This window comes from Nymphalis io, chromosome 19 (genome assembly GCF_905147045.1).
Source record: "Nymphalis io chromosome 19, ilAglIoxx1.1, whole genome shotgun sequence".
Classification (NCBI taxonomy): domain Eukaryota; kingdom Metazoa; phylum Arthropoda; class Insecta; order Lepidoptera; family Nymphalidae; genus Nymphalis; species Nymphalis io.
Window position 1 is genome coordinate 5,879,797 of NC_065906.1, and position 19,845 is coordinate 5,899,641.

At 33.5% G+C, this 19,845-nt stretch overlaps 1 protein-coding gene across 7 annotated transcripts in view; it reads right to left on the reverse strand.

Annotated features, from left to right (window-relative positions):
• LOC126775942 (protein turtle homolog A-like) overlaps positions 1-19,845 on the reverse strand; it is a 113,109-nt gene that overhangs the window by 46,417 nt on the left and 46,847 nt on the right. For all 7 annotated transcript variants that reach the window (XR_007669921.1, XM_050498147.1, XM_050498152.1 and 4 more), the window contains 2 exons: positions 8,268-8,378; positions 955-1,161 (listed from right to left, as the gene is read on the reverse strand). Coding sequence is in view for 6 of the 7 variants with exons in the window: in XM_050498147.1 (XP_050354104.1) it covers positions 955-1,161; positions 8,268-8,378 (318 nt within the window). In the remaining variant the exon portion in view is untranslated. The remainder of the gene's footprint in view (positions 1-954; positions 1,162-8,267; positions 8,379-19,845) is intronic.

The window sequence follows — 19,845 nt, forward strand, 5'->3', positions numbered from 1 at the left end:
AGATTTATGAATTTAATAAATTGGGAATCTATATTTGATATAGCAATACGACTTGACAGTATAATTTTCTAGTTAAAAACAAAATTTCAAACAGTTATTTTTACCTAGCTTTCCTCTAGAATCGATATTTTTAAACAAAGCTTCTAAATTCAAAAGCACTTGAAATAGTAGTTTTGAATAAAAATCCATTAATTGAATAATATATCCTATTCTACAAAGTATATTCTGTCTGAGGCGATTCGGTATTCGTTTTTATAATAAAATCCGTGTGAAACTTTTTAATTAATCAATTAATTAAGAAGTCGGGCGGTCATAAAAGATGCTGTTACTCGAACGTTTTTTGCTTTATTTAAAAAAAAATTACTTATTTAACAAAAATAAAATATATTATATATTTAAGCAAAAAAATTGTAAACGATAACTATAATCGCTTCTCAGGTCTAAGGTGTTACTTTCAAAATCGTAGATTCATTTAATATTTGTTGACTTTTTAAAATTTTATATAAATTTAATTATCAATAACAATACAATTTTTTTAAAGAGTGTCTGCCACCTTATTTCAAGTAGATTATATATTAACTTCGAGCAATCGTTGAAATTAAAATATACTTTATTAAAATAGGCTTTTACAAGTTATTTTGATTCGTCATTTGATAGGATTAAAATTATTCAATTTAAAGATATTAATTCTGTTAGTACTGTATTTAGATCTAAATGTACATTCTGCCGTGAAAAACCGTCAAGGAACACACAGTTTTTTACGAATTTTGTTACAAAGGTTTTGTTTAATATAACTAAATTTATATATATCCAGCCTGAATATCAAACAAATACTAACTCCACGCATTTTGAATATCTAATCTTGTATTGAGTAACATAAATTATCTATTAATGATTATATTTCATTAATTTATTATGTAGCTAAAGTAAATAAACATATTTTTTAATACTAACGATTCATTTCCAATCTGACAGTCTTTTCTTGTGGACTGACAAGGTTGGTGTTCGATGCTCGACACTTGAATGTTGTATTTAAATGACTTCGCTTGACGTGGGGTAGTTCTAACTTATTGACGACCACGTGGGTATCAGTTTTCTCTCCAATGTATTGAGGCGCAGGCGTGCCGTCAATTAGCCATATTACGGTTGGTGCTGGACGTCCTGTGGATCAAATATTTGATTACACTAATTGGTTCTTTGTAATTTTATCAAGACTATTTGGCAGTCGTTGTTTTATTAAGCATTTACCCGTTACTCTCTGAATAAAATGATAAAATATATAAAGAACTCAGTGCTTGTCAAGATTTGATATCGTGATCTTTTAAAACACGTATTTTAATTATTAAGTCATCACGGCTATTTCGGTGATTGAAAGCAAATTATTAATAATAATTGATACATCATTATTAATCATCATTACTTAGTAATAAAATGAAATTATCCTATTATTTCAATTAATTAAAGTAATTGATAATATGTTAGACCCATATTTATAATACATCTGACAGCAAAATTTACCTGTTTACAATTTTAATTTATTTAACATAAAATAATTCACTACTACTAAAATAAGGATATTATCAATATGATATAAGCATTCGTCTACTGACCTATTTCCTCTTAAAAAGGTATTCGTAAAAAGTAACAAAGATAAACCCATATTAATGCAGCTCTAATTAATGTAATTAAAAAAAAAAACATTTAAATTGGGGAGTTTTACAACACACTAACTGAACTCGCGAACAATAATCTTATTATTACTGAAAATACAGCCTATATTAATGGATAAAGTGGCTTCCTAATGGTGAAAAAAATATTAAATACAATCCATTAGATTTCGAGTAAAAACAAACAAATCTTTCCTCTTTAAAACATAAGTATAGATATATTATATAGTATTTATGTATAGATATAACAGCTTGTAAATGTCCCACTGCTGGGCTAAGGTCTCCTCTCCCTTTTTGAGGTGAAGGTTTGAAGCTTCTATATATCTAAGAAGTCTATATATATATATATATATAGATTATTTAAAGCGAAATACAGAAAATTTAGTCAACGCAAAAGTAAACAAGAATTTTGTTTATATAAGTCCAGTTCCCCTTTTATTGGGCCTCAATATGTTTTCAAGTCTCATCGTTTGGCAAGATTTGCTAATAATATCCTTCGGAGTACACTGGATTAAGCCAAGTGTTTGGCTATAGGCCAACTCTAGGTAGATAATGAAAGCCATATGGAAGTCTAAACAATAGTCAACTCGACCATATATGTTCTTAGCCACAAATAAGATAAAATGATATAAATTGTACGCATTATTATATTCATATTTCAACAGTTTTAATTTGTAAGTTCTTCTTTTTAATGTTACATATTAATATGAAGAAGACATTAATATAAATTGGAGTAATTTGTAAATGTTTGGCGAAGGTTTTAGTATATAATAATATTATTTAAAAAGCCAACTACGAAGTTTCCGCCGATTTATTCTAGACTATTGACGTGACAAGCGTAGATTTCATGTTCTTGTAATTAAATAACGAAATTAAAATTTATACTAAAATATATCACTAATTGATTCCGGACCGACGATTACGTTGAGGAAGATCGAATTAAAAGCAACCCTCAAAGGGTTTAGTCGTTTCCTCGAACGCCGTAATGTTTCTGTTTTTTATGGACATTTTCAAGGTATAATCCCGTTACGTTTGTGGTATTGGTTAGGTAGATACAATCTTATATACTGGATTCAAATAAACGTAAGTAAGTCATTATTTTTTGCATTATATTATTTTGGGACGGATTAAAAAACTAGCTGATTTGTGACTTTTAAACTTTAATATTGATGATGTCTTCCTGACTATTAGCAGTGCAGGAGATAACATTATACTGCACAAGTTTAGTGTGTGTGCAAATATAAGTGCTCTCTCAAGTTCTTCACTCTCATAGCTATATAGGTCTGCAAAACCGACCAAGAACCAAAAACGATCAGAAACACTTCAGATGAAAATTCAACGGCTTAACGTGCTTTTTGAGGCAGGTACTGTAATAAGCACTGTCAATGTTCAGGCTCCGGGACTGCTACTGGAATTCTAGGATTTCTCGAAAGAAAAATCCTATAATTTAAAAAAGGTGTCAGTTATCATTACAAAAGTTTCCATTGTATGTACTCGTATCAATTTAGAAATGTAATAAATAAAACGAACCAATGCTGAGTAACACAAAGAAATGTCCAAACAAAAAACAATTGTTTGAGTTTGAATTTCGCGAGCAAACTAAGAATTACAGAAGAGCAAAGCGGGCTATTAAGGTTTCAAACTTTTGCGGAAATCTTTAATAACTTTTGTAGTTCTTGAGTGAAGGTTGATCAACCATTTGCTGTGTCAAGGTTTGCTTTGTGTTTAATAAGTCGTTTTGTATTATTACGGTCTACACAGCTAGCTTACAAAGTAACGTGTTTATGTATGTTTATATGTCGCAGTTTATATAAAATACTACTAATATTTTTCATCGGAGGCTTCTCCCAAATGTTAAGGGTTGGGGGTCAGGTGTTACGTTTATAAAAAATAGTCTATGTCATTCCTCGGGGTTTCGGTTTGGATTTAGTGAACAATTTACAAATGAATGTACTGATTTTAATTTAATTTTTAATGAAAAAGGCTCAGTAACCTCTTTTATATACAAATTTAAATTAAAAATAAACACAGAATATAATTTTGGTAAATTAATTAGATTTATCTTTAAACGAAATATAAACAAAAAAATATAGATAGAATATATTATAGAGAAGCTGAACACATCACACCCTTATATATATCAAAACTATTTTGTAGTTGTAACATATTTTATTCAAACTTTAAATTACAACCAATACTCATTTAATTGTGTAAAAGTGGGACCTTAAAATAAACATTAAAAGCATAATGGTACTTAGACCATTTTGCTTTTTATACTTTGATAAAGTGATACATATATAGGTATAATGTATAAGAAGTAAGACACTAATTTGTAGTGAGCCAGTTTAATTACAAGCACAAGTGACATAACACCTTCGTTTCCAAAGTTGGCACATTGGCGAAATAAAGGGCAGTTAATATTTCTTTCAATGCCAATGTATATGGACGGTGATGACCACTTACGATTAAGTGAGCCATTTGCCCATCCACCAAGATATTTTATAAAATAAATTATAATATTTAATTAAAATTATAATATATTATAAAAAATAATGATATAACATGATATAAAAAAAAACACCATATTGGCCTTCATCATCACAAAAGACAATAAATATATTATGTACGTAATTGCTAAGTAAACCTTTTTACATCTCTGTTAGACAATATATTTCGGTTTTCGTGTAGCCAGTTCGAAAACTGAAACAAGATAATAAGAGACCGCGTTATGACGTCATAAGCCCAGAGGACGTTAACCTTTTCCGTAATTACGTTATCATAGTACTTCGAAGCAAGTATTGATCATTCCACGTCACTTATTCCTAACAAACTTACTTATTTCTTCAGAACTCCTATAGTTCTACTTCGTCTATTTATCAATACGTACTTTTACATCAAAACTTTGTTTTCTTAATTCCCTTAGTTCAATATAAACTTTTGATATTAAGGCAAGATTAGATGTAACATAAACAAAGAACGTTGATGTATTGTTAATTTTAACTTAAATTATACGTCTAGAAACATCGAACTGCCTACGTAGTCAATCGATAACACAAATATTATGTTGATATGGGTATTTTCAAATGAAGCATCAATGTTTACGTAGTAACATGTATTATGAAATGATCGGTGATGGTCCAGTCGTTAAAACGCGTGAATTTTAACTGATGATCGTAGGTTCATTTTTGTTCGCGTTGGAAAATCGCGTTTACGTGTTTTGCGTGGGATTCGCCGGTGCCAAGCATGTGCCGGAATATCCATTAAAAACAACGGGGGTGTGAGACGGCGATATCCGATGGCGCTCCCATATGGCGCTGGGTAAAGAATAAGACTAGACGCATTATTAAACAAAAAAAAATTTAAACCGTCAATGGTTGATTGAATAATTATGGGTTCTTGGATTATATTTTATCCCAGACACAAGGACAATATAATACATCCCGGGCATCTGCCCAGATAGGATAGACGGATAGTCTGTCTGACTCTTACCTCCCTTGACCGTAATCAGTCTCACTATATATATACTGGACCGAACCAATATTATATTCACCAACAATTTCACAGCTCAAACTTAAACGTATAATTTGTTTATTAACTTCTATCATGAAAACGATTCAGCGATTTCGACCGCAGAGCGGTACGAGATGACAACCCCCTAATCCCAAGGCTATGCATAATTCTGACTCGAAACCTTAAGCGCTCCCTTGGATTAGCAACTGTTTATACAAGAAGATTTTCAACTTAGTGTAACGTTATGGGCTTTGACAAAACATGACGTGTACGACTTTGAAATTGTCGAGTTTTCATATTTTATTTGCTAAAAAGCTTAAGCGTTTTTCTTTTTAATAAAACGGTATGTCATTTGAATCATATTATAGATGAATATGTTATTATTTTCAATGTAACTTTCACATTATAATGTTATAGTTTTAGGATAAGCAAAGGTGGGAAAATATTTTTAGATATGAAATAAAAGCAGACGTATATTTAGATCTCATCAATATTTTTTATGCCATCTTTTAAAGACTAGTCAAAAGATCCATAGTAGGTATAAAGGTAAATAGCTGGTATATTATATATATATTTTTAATTACGTGTTTAAAAATTTAAACAAAAGTTGTATCTTGCATAATGTTTTACTTATTAATATTTTACACTCGTTAAAATAAAACGCAATTAACGTACTAAAATAAAAAAATAACTAATCATATTTTTATATCGTATTGTTTACAATAAACACAAATTTAAAGACACGATATAGTTAATTTGCTTTTAGTACATCATTTATTTTAATGATTGTCGATTCCTTGTTAATTATATTTAAAATATTTTCTGATCTATCGGTTTATTTAATAAAGCTTGTATACTTTTAAAACACTTGATTTACGGCTAGAAACTATTATAATGTATGGTTTTGTTATATTCTTCAGAAATAACGTCAAATTTGAAACAATATTATATACTTTAATATAAATAATAACAAATAATGTTATAAAACAACACAGGGCCCCAATTTTTCATATTTTTATGAAATACCTTCTCTGACGTTTTTATTGTTTCGCGGGCTTTACTATCAATTAAGTTTATTACAAAGTCAAAAAAACTTATTTTCAATTATGGAACAGTAATTTTGTTCGTTTAATTAATTAATCTGCGTCGTTCATAGTACAGTTATTTATAGCTTAATATATGCTTTTAAGTATTCGACAACTTAAACTTTAAAAACAAAACCATTAGCATAAAAGAATAAGTTGAAAGTAACATGATAGTAAGATGTATTTTGTGTAAAAGGATCCCACTACACCCTCAAGCGATGGATAACTTTACGCCGGTGCCATTTGGAGCCGATCTCAGAGTGACTTATCGGCAAGTTTAAGCGCAATATATCAAAGTAATCGGTTTAATTTCTCATCTCGCACTCTAGAGAGGAATTTATGCTTATTTCTTGAGTGATACTGTCCTGATGAGGAATAATGGGCTGTTTATTTAGCTGTTATATTTTGAAATGAATGGTTGCTATTTATGCTTGGAAAAGTCGTAAAATTGATAAGTTGTTAACGATTAAAGTGGTAATGACGGAGATGATAAAAATTTCTTATGAAATATTACACTTTGCAATATTTACCATTCAAGAGTAAAAAACTAGGAGTTTTATAAAAGAAAAAATTATCGCTGAAGATAAAAACTTAATTAATAGAAAACAAATGATAAGGATGATGTACTCCTGGCTATAATGAAAATTTTTAAAGGAGACAAGCAAACTATTACGGTATAATATTATTGTGCACAAGTGTTTGCGAAAACACAAGTATATAATCCGTTGGGATGGTTCGATACTGTAAGAGCTTAGATGCAAGGCAAAAAAACTAGACAACTGAATTTGATTCATAGTTGTTTTTATTTTTGATTAAGCTGAAATATAAGGTATATATATAAATAATTAATATTTTATCAATGCGACACAAGGAAATTCAAATTCAAAGACAGATCGACTTCATTATAAAACAGTATAAAAAGATTTTATAAAAATAAACATTTAAAAAAATTGTTAGTTGAAAAGGGCTTTTCTTAATTCGGACTGCGTGATGATTTAAAAAAAAATATAAATTGTTCTAAATTAAAACGTTTTCAAAAATAGAGATAGTGAAGTAAACTAGAGTAGGAAATGAGGTTAACCATAGTCGAGACTAAGTTACGTGAGAATATAGTTTAACTTAGTAGCATAAAGCGAGGAATAGTGAGCCTATGTAAATGGCTAACACGTATAAAATGTACCACATGTGTACCAAACCGCCCGGGCTCCAAACCACTTAGTCTTTTAGTAGTAAACGTGAAAGATTGTCTTGGATTTCTTTTATGTAATCATTTATATTAGCTTTAAAAAAATTGGCGAGTTTATGTTTTTTTTATGTTATAGGTAGGTGGACGGGCAAATCGACCACCTAGTGTTTAGTGGTCACTGCCATTGGCGATGTAAGAAATTTTAATCATTACTTACATTGCCAATGTTCGTTCCAAGGTTGGTATCTTGGGAACGAAGATCTTATGTCCCTTGTGCCTGTTACACAGTCTCACTTATCCTTTAAACCGGAACGCAATAGTACTAAGTACTGCTGTTTAGCGGTAGAATATGTGATAAGTGGGTGGGACCTACTCACACGGGTTGCTCAAAGCCCTTTACTAAGTAAAGCTATGCTTTGTTTAAGTTAAATTGAAGCGTAATATCAAAATTAATTTTGTTACTTAGAATTGGTCAATTTGGTCTTAACAATTTAATTCTTTTAAATTAATACTTGGATATACGTTTAAGTGGAGTTTAATGAGTACTTTATAAATTTATATTAATTATATCAAACATATATTTGAATATGATCAATAATATGATAATATATTTATTTCCTTTATTCACTAGTTATTAATATGAGTTAAAGTCTTGAATTTGTTGATTTATTGTTAAAGCTTTGCTTAAAATACAAAACAATTTGAAACTGAAAACACGCCAACATTACTTCGCTCTCATATGTAATATAATATGACGTAACGTACTCATTTGTGTATGAATTTTACGGGAAACACTACATACTAACTGAGCATACGTACCTCCCCTGACCTCACAAACGAGAACGAGCTCGTTGCCCTCCTCGAGAGGGCCCACCACTCCGGAAACGTCGCGCCCCGACTTGTCGTACAATATTAGTTGGTGTGGAGGGACTGCAACAAACAGCAAATGTTATGACAAAGATAAGATAATGATATTATTATTTGTCGTTTATAGTATTTTTATCATAACAAAATTATATTTTATACAAAAATCATTTTAACCAAATAAAATAAATATAATTTACGTTACGTGTTAAATAAATAAAAATGACGAACTACTGTTATCTAAATATAACATTTATATGCTACATTCTGAACAATGCTTTACTTTTTCTTTAAATGACTATTCACCTAGAAATTGCTAGAATGGTTAGTAAAGTAGTAAAAGAACATATATTTTGATCGTGAGTTTTTTTTATAGTAATAGTTGTTTGTGTCAAATCTCTTAGCTACACATAACATACAAGCATAAATAATATATATCTCCTTGTGCGTTTACCACTCTTTAACAAAGTTAAAACGATATTTTTTGTTTACATAAAATATTTTAAATTACTATTTAACTTATTTAAATAAGGCAAATAACATAGTGTGATATAAAAATTATAGAAATGCCACCATTGGTATATTCCCATTAATATATTCATTTTAAGTTACTGTATGAATAAAGGTTTAATTTGTAGAAATTAAAAAAAGACTCGAGATGGTAAGATGAAAATTTTAATCGACGATTGCGGGTTCAAACTCGAGCAAGCACCAATGAGTTTTCATGTGCTTAATGTGCTTTTACAAATCATTTCCACAATCAAAACTTGTATTGTAAGAAAAATACAGCCACGTTATTGGACAGCGTGATGGCATAAGCTCAAGCCTCAAGCAAGGGGGGAAATTATAATCTAGCAGTTAGAGACTTACAGACTTAACTTTACGTAAAAATATGTTTAATTCAGTCGCTTCATTTAAAAAACAACCACGTAGATAAATATACATGGTTAACTGTAAAACATAAAAATTAAGTTGGAAATAAAAGTTTCAAAGCTTATTTAAAGCCACTTATAAAAGTGAGGGTTTTTTTTAAGTAGCTTAAAATTAATCTCGACAGAAGTTAAGATCTTAAAAATTCATAATTAATGGAGTAAAAAGTGACAGAAGTATTTTAATTTACGAAAAGTCCACCTAAATTAAAATTATTACATTTAACGAAACGATTTCGTCTCCAAATCTTAAAAAAAAAATATATTTAATTTTTTTGATACACAAATTACTAACATTTTCTTTTAATTTCATAAAGTAGTAAGAGGATGGAAGGTGGTTAGCAACATTGTAATAAAGTACAATTTCACCTTACACCGCCAGCCATAGGACATAAGATGTTATTTCCCTTATACCTGGTATGAACATTGGGTCCTTTCTTCAAACCAAATAACAACAGAACAAATGTATGATTGATATTAGAATAAGTGGGTACCCAAAAACTTGTTATGTTCTGCCATGCGCGTGCCAATAGATATGTGGAATATCTATTGGCACGCGCGATAAACGGCGTGACGTTTTCGTCATGCCATCATGCATCTGGGACTGTGTGTGCGTGAAGCGTGTACTATATACTTCATTGCTATATATTGTTATAATAATAACAAAAAATTATTTATTTTTTATGCATAGTATTAATAATAAATTTATACCGTCAACGTATTTTTTTTTAAATAAATGTCTTAAAATTTGTGACAATAAACATTTTACAAACAATACATTGATATCCAAGTTTATTAGTGGGATAAACATAAAATAAGCATAAAATTGACCTATAATTTATTTATAGAGCGAGACGTCCTAGTGCTTAAAATTAGTGAATCTTAAATATGTTTATAATTTATCTTATGATCCTTGGTCTTCACGAAGTTTCCATCGAAAACATCGTTAAAAAACCTACATATGTTAGCTACTTACTATAAAGCGGTGGAATATGCTCTAAGCCTTCCCTTGGTTACTAATTCAGGTAACAGGTGTACAGGCTACTAAAATATTGAATATGACATTAAATTTGAATCCAAATTCAGTCGAATGTTGATATTCCTAAATCACGAACAATATAACAGAAACAAACGTTTATGGCAAAATTCTATTGAGGAAATAGCTTCAATGATCTCGGCAACGGAAACTGCAGCTCAACTAGTTGTCCAACACGATTGTGTACGTAGAATGTGTATTGCTATTTTTAATTGTATCGGTTCGCTACTATTGATTATTCAGTAACAGCCTGTGAATGCCTCACTGCTGAGTCTGGTCTCTTCTACCTTTTTGAGGAGAAGGTATGGAGCTTATTCCACCACGCTGCTCCAGTGCGGGTTGGTGGAATATACATGTATCAGAATTCCAGTGAAATTAGACACGTGCAGGTTTCTTCACGATGTTTTCCTTCACCATATAGCACGAGATGAATTATAATCACAAATTAAGCACATGAAAATTCAGTGGTGTTTGCCCGGGCTTGAACCTACGATCATCGGTTAAGATTCACGCGTTCTTACCACTGGGCCATCTCGTTACCACTGGGCCATCTGGCCAAAATTTTCGATCATGGTAGAATAAAATAAAATTACGGATTGATTAAGGAAATACCGATGCGATATTTTATATATACAAATATAGACATAAATATTTAAAAACAACATATTATCTTGTAACAGCCTGTTAATGTCCCACTGCTGGGCTAAGGCCTCCTCTCCCTTTTTGAGGAGAAGATTTGGAGATTATTCCACCACGCTGGTCCCATGGCGGTTGGTAGAATACATATGTGGCAGAATTTCAATGAAATTAGACACATACAGGTTTCCTCACGATGTTTTCCTTCACCGTCAAGCACGAGATGAATTATAATCACAAATTAAGCACATGAATATTCAGTGGTGCTTGCCCACGATTATCGGTTAAGATTCACGCGTTCTTACCACTAGGCCATCTCTGCCTCTATCTATCATTATGTCATATTATCTTATAATAAGAAAATAAAAAAAGTCATTCATCATCATCAATTTTCATATTAAAAATGTTTGGTATTCACCACTAAAATTGAATTTATTTTACTTGTTATGAGCTCTGACTGCTAGAATGATACTTTTTTCTTTTAATATTTAGAACAATCAAATCAATCAATCAACAGCCAATCGTTGTCCACTGCTGAACATAGGCCTCTCCCAAGGTGCGCCAAAGCTCCCTGTCCTCCGCCTTCCGCATCCAGTTGGTGCCCGCCACCTTCTTAAGGTCGTCGGTCCACCTGGCTGGAGGGCGCCCTACGCTGCGCTTGCCGATTCGCGGTCTCCACTCTAGGACTCGTCTGCTCCAACGGCCATCGGTCCTACGACATACGTGACCAGCCCACTGCCACTTTAGCCTGCTAATTTTGCAAGCTATGTCGGTGACTCCGGTTCTTTTCCGGATAATCTCATTTCTGATCTTATCCTTCAAAGATACTCCGAGCATAGCTCGCTCCATAGCACGCTGAGCGACTTTGAATTTGTGGACTAGTCCCGCAGTATAGACGACTTGAGGACTTGACGAAGGTTGCCAAATGCTGCCCATCCCAAGCGAATTCTTCGATCGGCTTCCTTCTCGAAGTTGTTCCTACCGACTTGTATTATCTGTCCTAGGTAGGTATATTCACTAACAACTTCGAGAGGTTTACCCTCGACGTATATCGGTCCCGGCACGACATGCCTATTGAACATGATCTTGGTCTTGTCCAAGTTCATACCGAGACCGACACACCGGGAAGACTCGCCTAGGCTACGCAGCATTTCGGTGAGTTGTTCCAGTGACTCTGCTATGATGACGATATCGTCGGCAAATTGAAGATGTGAGATGTACTCGCCGTTTACATTGACTCCATACCTAGTCCAATCCAGCGTTTTGAAAACGTCTTCCAACGCGTTGGTGAACAGTTTCGGGGATATTACATCCCCCTGTCTCACCCCTCTGCGCAGTTGGATCGCCTTCGTCTTACAGTCCTGGATGTGGACAGTCATTGTAGCGGCGTTGTACAGACATCTCAGTACCTCGATATATCTCCAATCGATATGACATCTCTGCAATGAGTCGAGCACTGCCCAGGTTTCGATGGAGTCGAAGGCTTTCTCGTAGTCCACAAATGCCATACACAGCGGCTGATTGTACTCTTCGGTCTTCCGCACAATCTGCCGAACAGTATGGATGTGGTCCACGGTGCTGTAGCCTGATCGAGAGCCGGCTTGCTCTGGGGGCTGGAACTCGTCAAGTCGTCTGGCGAGATGGTTCGTGACGACTCTTGAGAACAGCTTATACACGTGACTCAGGAGGGAGATTGGTCTGTAGTTTTTCAAGAGGGTTTTATCACCTTTCTTGAAAAACAGTACCACCTCATTCCCGCTCCAAGTTTCCGGGGTCTTGCCATGTTGGATGACGGAATTAAAGAGGCTTGCTAGCTCTTTCAGGACCGGAGTCCCGCCTGCCTTAAGCAACTCTGTTGTGATTCCGTCATCTCCCGGAGCTTTGTTGTTTTTAAGCTGTTCTAGAGCCGCCCTAATCTCTCCTTGGTCAACGACCGGGAGCTCCTCGGAGTAATGGCGCATAAGAGGGGCGCGCTGGTCATCAATACTGATTCCCATGGGTTTATCTGATCTTGAAGAGAACAACTGCCCATAAAACCTCTCTACTTCTCCGACAATCTCAGGCCTAGAGGTAACGACCCCACCATTTTCAGTTTTAAGTTTTGTCAGACGCGGCCTCTCAAACTTGCGAGCGAACACTTTCGATCCCCGATTTTCTTCAATCGCAGCCTTGATGGCACGGGTATTGGAGCGTCGGAGATCGCGTCGCGTCAGCGTTTTTATTATTTGATTTAAGGCCTTATCTGACAAAAACGATGGTAGTTCTCGTCGTTTTCTCATGAGCTCGAGTGTCTCAGCAGAGAGTTTTGGTGCGTTGTCTCTTCTGTGGCGGAAAACACTTGCGGGATGTGTTTTGCAGTATTTTGACCAGCGTGTCGGTTCTCTCATCAATGCTGCTTATGGTTTCCAACGCGGTGAATTGATTTTGAAGTTCCATTTGGAACTTTTCGGAGCCTTGAGCAGCTTGGAGCATGGTAGGTCGGAGAGTAGACCTCATCATTCTCGATCTTTCGGCTTTTAAGTTGATATTTAGAGTGCCTCGAACCAAGCGGTGATCACTTCCGGTATTAAACCTGTTGATCACTGAAACATCTCTAAATATGTGCCTTTTATTCGAAATGATAAAGTCTATCTCGTTCCTTGTTACGTTATCGGGGCTTCGCCAGGTCCACCTCCTCTGAGGCTTCTTTTGAAAGAAAGAATTCATCAAAAAAAGCCCCTGCGCTTCGAGAAAGTTTACCAGCATTTGCCCCCTGTGATTTCTGCAGCCCAAGCCATAAGGTCCGACTTTCGATTCACCGCTATCTTGTACTCCCACTTTAGCATTAAAGTCTCCCATAACAAAATTGTAGTGGGCCTTCGAGGTGTCGTTGAGGGCCTTTGCGATGTCCTCGTACATCGCTTCGACCACATCATCAGAGTATGTCGAAGTTGGCGCATATACCTGTACGACCTTCAGGGAGTACCAGTCGGAAAGTTTTAGGACAAGGTACGCTACCCGGTTCGACACACTACTGATTTCCATAATGCTGCTAATGAGATCCTTTTTGACTAGAAAACCGACACCACCCTGGGAGAGGTTATCACCTTCGCGGAAGTAGAGTAAGTTACCGGACTTGTTATTAGAGTTATCGTGTCCTCCCCCTGTCTTCGGACTTCAGATAACCCCAGTATATGCAAGTTTATATGACTTAATTCTACTTCTAATTCGGCGAGGTGATGGTCCAGCCTCATCGAGCGTCCATTATACGTTGCCATGTACAGTCGTTTTATACGGTAGCCTGCCGTGAACCGGTGATTCTTAGCACCCCCTGCCCTGCCGATACCGCGACCGCTACCTTGGTCGGGCCTAGCGGGCTTGCCGGTAACTGGGGGCCTTTTTTTGGGCGCATCTGCCATTAAGGGAGGGGTTTGCCCATACTCGCCGCGCTGGGCAGGCGTGTTGGCGAGCGCAGTAGGGGGGTAAGATGTTTATGGGAGGGGGGACGCTGCTGCCCATCCCCCCTTTTCCCCGTCCCTCAGTCGCCTCTTACGACACCCACGGGATGAGATTGGGGGAGTACTATTCTAAGCCGGTACTCCACGGCAAATATTTAGAACATATATTCTAATATATTTTTTATTTTGTTACTTTTCGATAAGCTTGTATAGAGGCGCTAAGTGGAAGTTAAGCAAGAGCTACCAAAACATATGTAATGTAAGTTTTGTTAAGAGACAAAAAAAAATGTTTTTGCATTGTCGTAGTAAATTCTGGTTTTTTGTAATGTAATGGTAATTAATAAATATAGATATTATAAATATTCTTTTATTTATCTCTGACAACGTGTATGTAAAATTTCATGATGATAGGAGTAAGCGTAACAAACAAATAAAAACAAACTCACTTTCGCATTTATAATATTAATTAGGATACCGACAGAAAAAACAATACATTTAAGGTAAATAAATTTAAATTAAATTCAATTTTAAATGCGCGAACAATATTCATACAACCTGAACAAATATATTCCGATCTAATTTGAATTCCATTGAATAACAAAACAATAGTTACAGGAATAAAATCAAAAAGGCCGACCTAAAGCGAATTACAGGTCGGACCTTCTCACTATTTATTACAAAAGTAAAGTTTCGATACAATCAAAATGTTCTATTGTTATGTACCTCGAGTTATGCAGGCGAGTATAAGTAGCGATCGATTCACGATTAAAGCGAACTCGATTCAACTCTTTAGTATTGTAAGCTATTTTATCGTTGAATAGGTTCGTGATTGAAAGATAAATAATTGAGTTATTATTGATTGAAAGAATTTAGTAGTATGAATATATTTTTATTCTTTCGTTAATCGATTGACGAAACCAAACTCGATTATAATAGGCATCATTATTGTGTTATTATATTGTTGATATTTGAATGTTTTCAACATTCAAATATCATTTCGAAATAAAGCATTTTTGTTTTATAAATTAATGTTTAGTATTTACTCTACCGCCCTGTAGTGAGTGTAGTTAATGGGTAAAATACAAAATAAATATTTTTTAGGAATCACAGGTTGATATCTGAGTATTCTTATACACTGAGTCTATAAAATATTGTCTTTTCAATAAATAATCTTATGGGATTGTTAAGAAAACTATTATAAGTAAATATGTACATGTTGAATAATATACATAATATCTTGGGACATTATTCACACAATGCCATCTTATCCTAAACTAAGCAGAGCTCGTACTATGGAAACCAGACAACTGATATACTACATACACTACTTCTCTTCTGTAAATATATACTTATACAGATAATTACACCCAGACTCAGACAGAAACATGCAGACATGTTTATACACCCAGGACAGACTCCTGGGTGGGAATCGAACCCACGACCTGCGGCGTGAAATGTAAGTATCTACCAACCACGCCAACCGGCTCCTCAATATAGTAATGTTGTTATTTCAAAATATTAATATTAGTATATTATATGTTAGAATATCACTGAGAAGCCACAACACAACCGTACCGTAAGAGAACAAAACAACCAATTAAAGGGGGAATTCATAGTAGGGGGCGTCAATTAAACGCGGCTCGGCTCAGATATGATTTGTTCGCAATTAAATGCCAGCCAATTTCGCATTTGATTGAGTTAATTGTTCAGCGTCTTTATGTGTAAATTTCTATCTTGTTTAAGATTTATTAGATAATCATTCAATTGTATAAATGTCAACATTAAAAATAGAAACGTTGTTCTTTTAATATTATATGGAGGTTCTTTTTATTTTACATCGAGGTATAAAATATGCATTATTTCTTTTACTTATTTATTTGGATAGATTAGTATATTTTAAAAAAAAAATATATATAATACTAACACTTGGCCCACGGCTTTGTCCGCGTCATAATCAGCTATCCAGATAAAGAGAATAAAAAGGACAAAATATGTTAATTATATTATATATATACATATTTTAGGTGTGACAAAGCTTGAAGAAGTATCAAATATTCACAACACACACACAACTTTTTGTATTAATGATATTAGTGCGATTCCTAAAACATAATAAAGTGAATCTGAAACCAAGGAATAGGTAAACTTAAAAGTAAAAAAAAATCTATAAAATTCTAAACAGAAATATTATGTAAGAAGTTAAGACTAATAGAACAAGATTACAATTGAATCTAGTTAATAATTGCAACCTAAAGCCAAAAAGTTGAATTGAGTCTATAAATGAGACAATACATTTTTTTCGTAATTATTTATTAACTTTAATAGCAGTGTTTCCTTAATAAGCTTCAATAAACAATTAAAACGTACAAGCGTGAGTACGAAAGCGCTTACAACATTTCTCGAATGCTTCCTCAAATTGTTATGAGCAATAAAATTAAATCGTTAAAGAGTAATGGCCCTTACATTGAAATGAAAATGTTGGTGACCATAATTTTTGCCACCCCACATCGTATCATGCGCAATCTTATACAATTATTCGTATAGTAGACGTTATGTATTTGATGCGATAATAAATCGTATAGCAGAGACTACGGTTGAAATTATGGCGTCTGAATTATGCATTAACTGTAACACGCTAAAGGTAGTAAAACTGGTACCCCTATGGAGGGCGTTTGGTCGAACGTGTATACTCGCACACAAATTGCTCAAGTTTATTGTATGTTGGCGTTTATGCTAGAGTTTATGTGTTTTCGGCGTCCACTTCTTATGTGCTTCGCATCATTTGTTCAAATATTATCTAAAAGCTGTGGTCCTTTTACGACACCAGCGAGTCACAATGATGTTTTAAATATGCTTTAAATTAATTTTACGACAGAAAATTCATTTTTCAATTTTAAAGAACTTTTAGTTTAAAACTAATTATCTGAAAAATACAATATAATTTTTTAGGAATTGCATTGCACGTTTGTTAACTTTTAACAATAAAAAAGTTTTTTTTTTTTATGTAAGATGGGGCAAACGATCGGAGGTTCACCTGATAAAAAGTGACTACCACCGGAAATTGACTACCACTGCAACAACCTAGGGCTTGCAGGTGCGGTGCTGGCTTTTAAGTAATGAGTACGCTCTTTTTTGAAGGTTGCTATGTCGTATAGGATCGGGAAAGTCGTCGGCGAAAGCTGGTTTCAGTGTTGTGCGAGGCAGGAAATGCCTTAAAAATCGCGCTGTTGTAGATTTCCAGACATCGAGGATCTATATTTATCGATATTGAAACCACGGAACCTCGAGAAATAGCTCAAACTTTAAAATCTTATAATGTTAGTTTTACTTTTAAACTTTTACATTAGTGATCGTCGACGTCGCTGTGCATATTAATATCGAGAGTAGTGTCTAATGTAATTATTCATTATAGTTAAGCAGCTAAATATTCTATGTAACTTATTTTTTTTAAACAGAAAATTTAATTACAAAGATCTCGTTGTAGTTTCTATCTAGTTTAGCTTGATGGAAATATATTGATGGTTAAAGAACGATTTCAAAAAATGTCCTGTGTGCAGTGTATATTTTTAAATCCATGTATAAAAGGGTTATATTGTCTTTTTTTTTTATAGAATAGGAAGGTGGACGAGCATATGGGCCACCTGATGGTAAGTGGTCACCAAACGCCCTTAGACATTGGCATTGTAAGAAATGTCAACCATCGCTTATAGCCAATGCGCCACCAACCTTGGGAACTAAGATTTTATGTCCCTTGTGCCTGTAATTACACTGGCTCACTCACCCTTCAAACCGGAACACAACAATATCAAGAATTGCTGTTATTGTCATTATTTATATATAAAACTACCAACAAAAGTATCAATAACATTTAATATATTTACATTTTTACTTGAGGTGATTATGGCACGCATTCAAAATTGTTTCATAAATTTACCAGAATGATTGAATAATAGTATAGTATAGTAACAGCCTATGAAAGTCCTACTGCTGGGTTAAGGATTCCTTTCTCTTTTTGAGGAGAAGGTATGGAGGTATGGCTACACCAAAGCGGGTTGGTGGTATACACATGTGGCAAAATTTCAGTGAAATTAGACACCTGCAGGTTTCCTCACGATGTTTTCCTTCACCGTAAAGCACGAGATGAATTATATTCACAAATTAAGCACATGAAAATTCTGTTGTGCTTGCCCGGGTTTGAACCCACGGCCATCGGTTAAGATTCACGCGTTCCTACATTACATTGATTGAATATTATTACATTTCATTTATTAAATTTTAACTGAAAATTAAGAAATTGTATGCAATTATGAAAATTTAACACAGTTACAATTGCATTTAAATAAAACAAAAAACGATTAAAATGAAATTAATAATATAATATCTACATTAATAGAATAAAAATCTTGAAAAACAAATAAAAAATCATATTGAATGTTAAAATATAATTTAAAAAACTCGGTGTATGTGATATATGGAAGAATTTAGCCATTAAAAACAACTGAAAATTGACAAAATCATTGGTGAAGTCTCTAGTCAACATTAATTTATGACTTTATTATCAAAATATAACTAACTAACTTGATGAAGAATAACTAGCACGCCAATACTATAATAACTAATACGCGAATTTCCTAATTTCGCAAATCGCTCAAAACCTGACGAAGACTTATTACCTTATTTTACGCGCTTTAAACTGTTTCAATTTTTTTTTCTTTTCAATTGGAATGGTGACCTAATTATTAAATATTACGGTTACAAAATTTTGAAATGATTGCAATTGCCATCATCAAAAACAACTTTCAGAAATTTTTAGAAAAACGACAACTTATATCTCAGCCAGATATTAATAATATGTTCCATTGAATATTGAATTGAAACAGGCGCGTATAAATGTGAAGCAATTTCAAATTTCCATTATCGCTTGCTTCAGCTTATTCATGAATACAATCGACGTTTTAAGTCCGACGGTTCATTTCTTATAAGAACAGATCTATACTCGCTCAGCTGCTCTGCCAACTTGTTTCATTAAATTCAAATTTCGTGTTGTACTTATTAATTCAGGCGGGCGTTTTCCCCACGTCGTGAGTCGACTAGGCGGATGCTTTTTATTCTTCTCGTTTTCGCATTTACTCGACGAAGTTTTCGATAATTTTCGAAGCACTCGGATATCGTTCAGGGAAATTAACATAATTAACAAGTTTTTAATTTTGTTTGATTTTGCCGATAAATCACAAGAACACTTATATAAATTATTTATAATATGGTTAATAAATGAATAAATTATATTTTGTTTCACCTAAAATATGTAAAAATGTTAATTCAATTAATTTTATACGAACATACTATTCAAAGATAAATATAATTAGTTCAAGTAGATTTTGAGATTTGTAACTAAAATATTTATATATAGCGTTATCTACTTAGTGTTTTTATTACGTTCGCATTTTATATAACATTTCTCAATGTATTCCAGAATAAACGCAATATCAAAAATA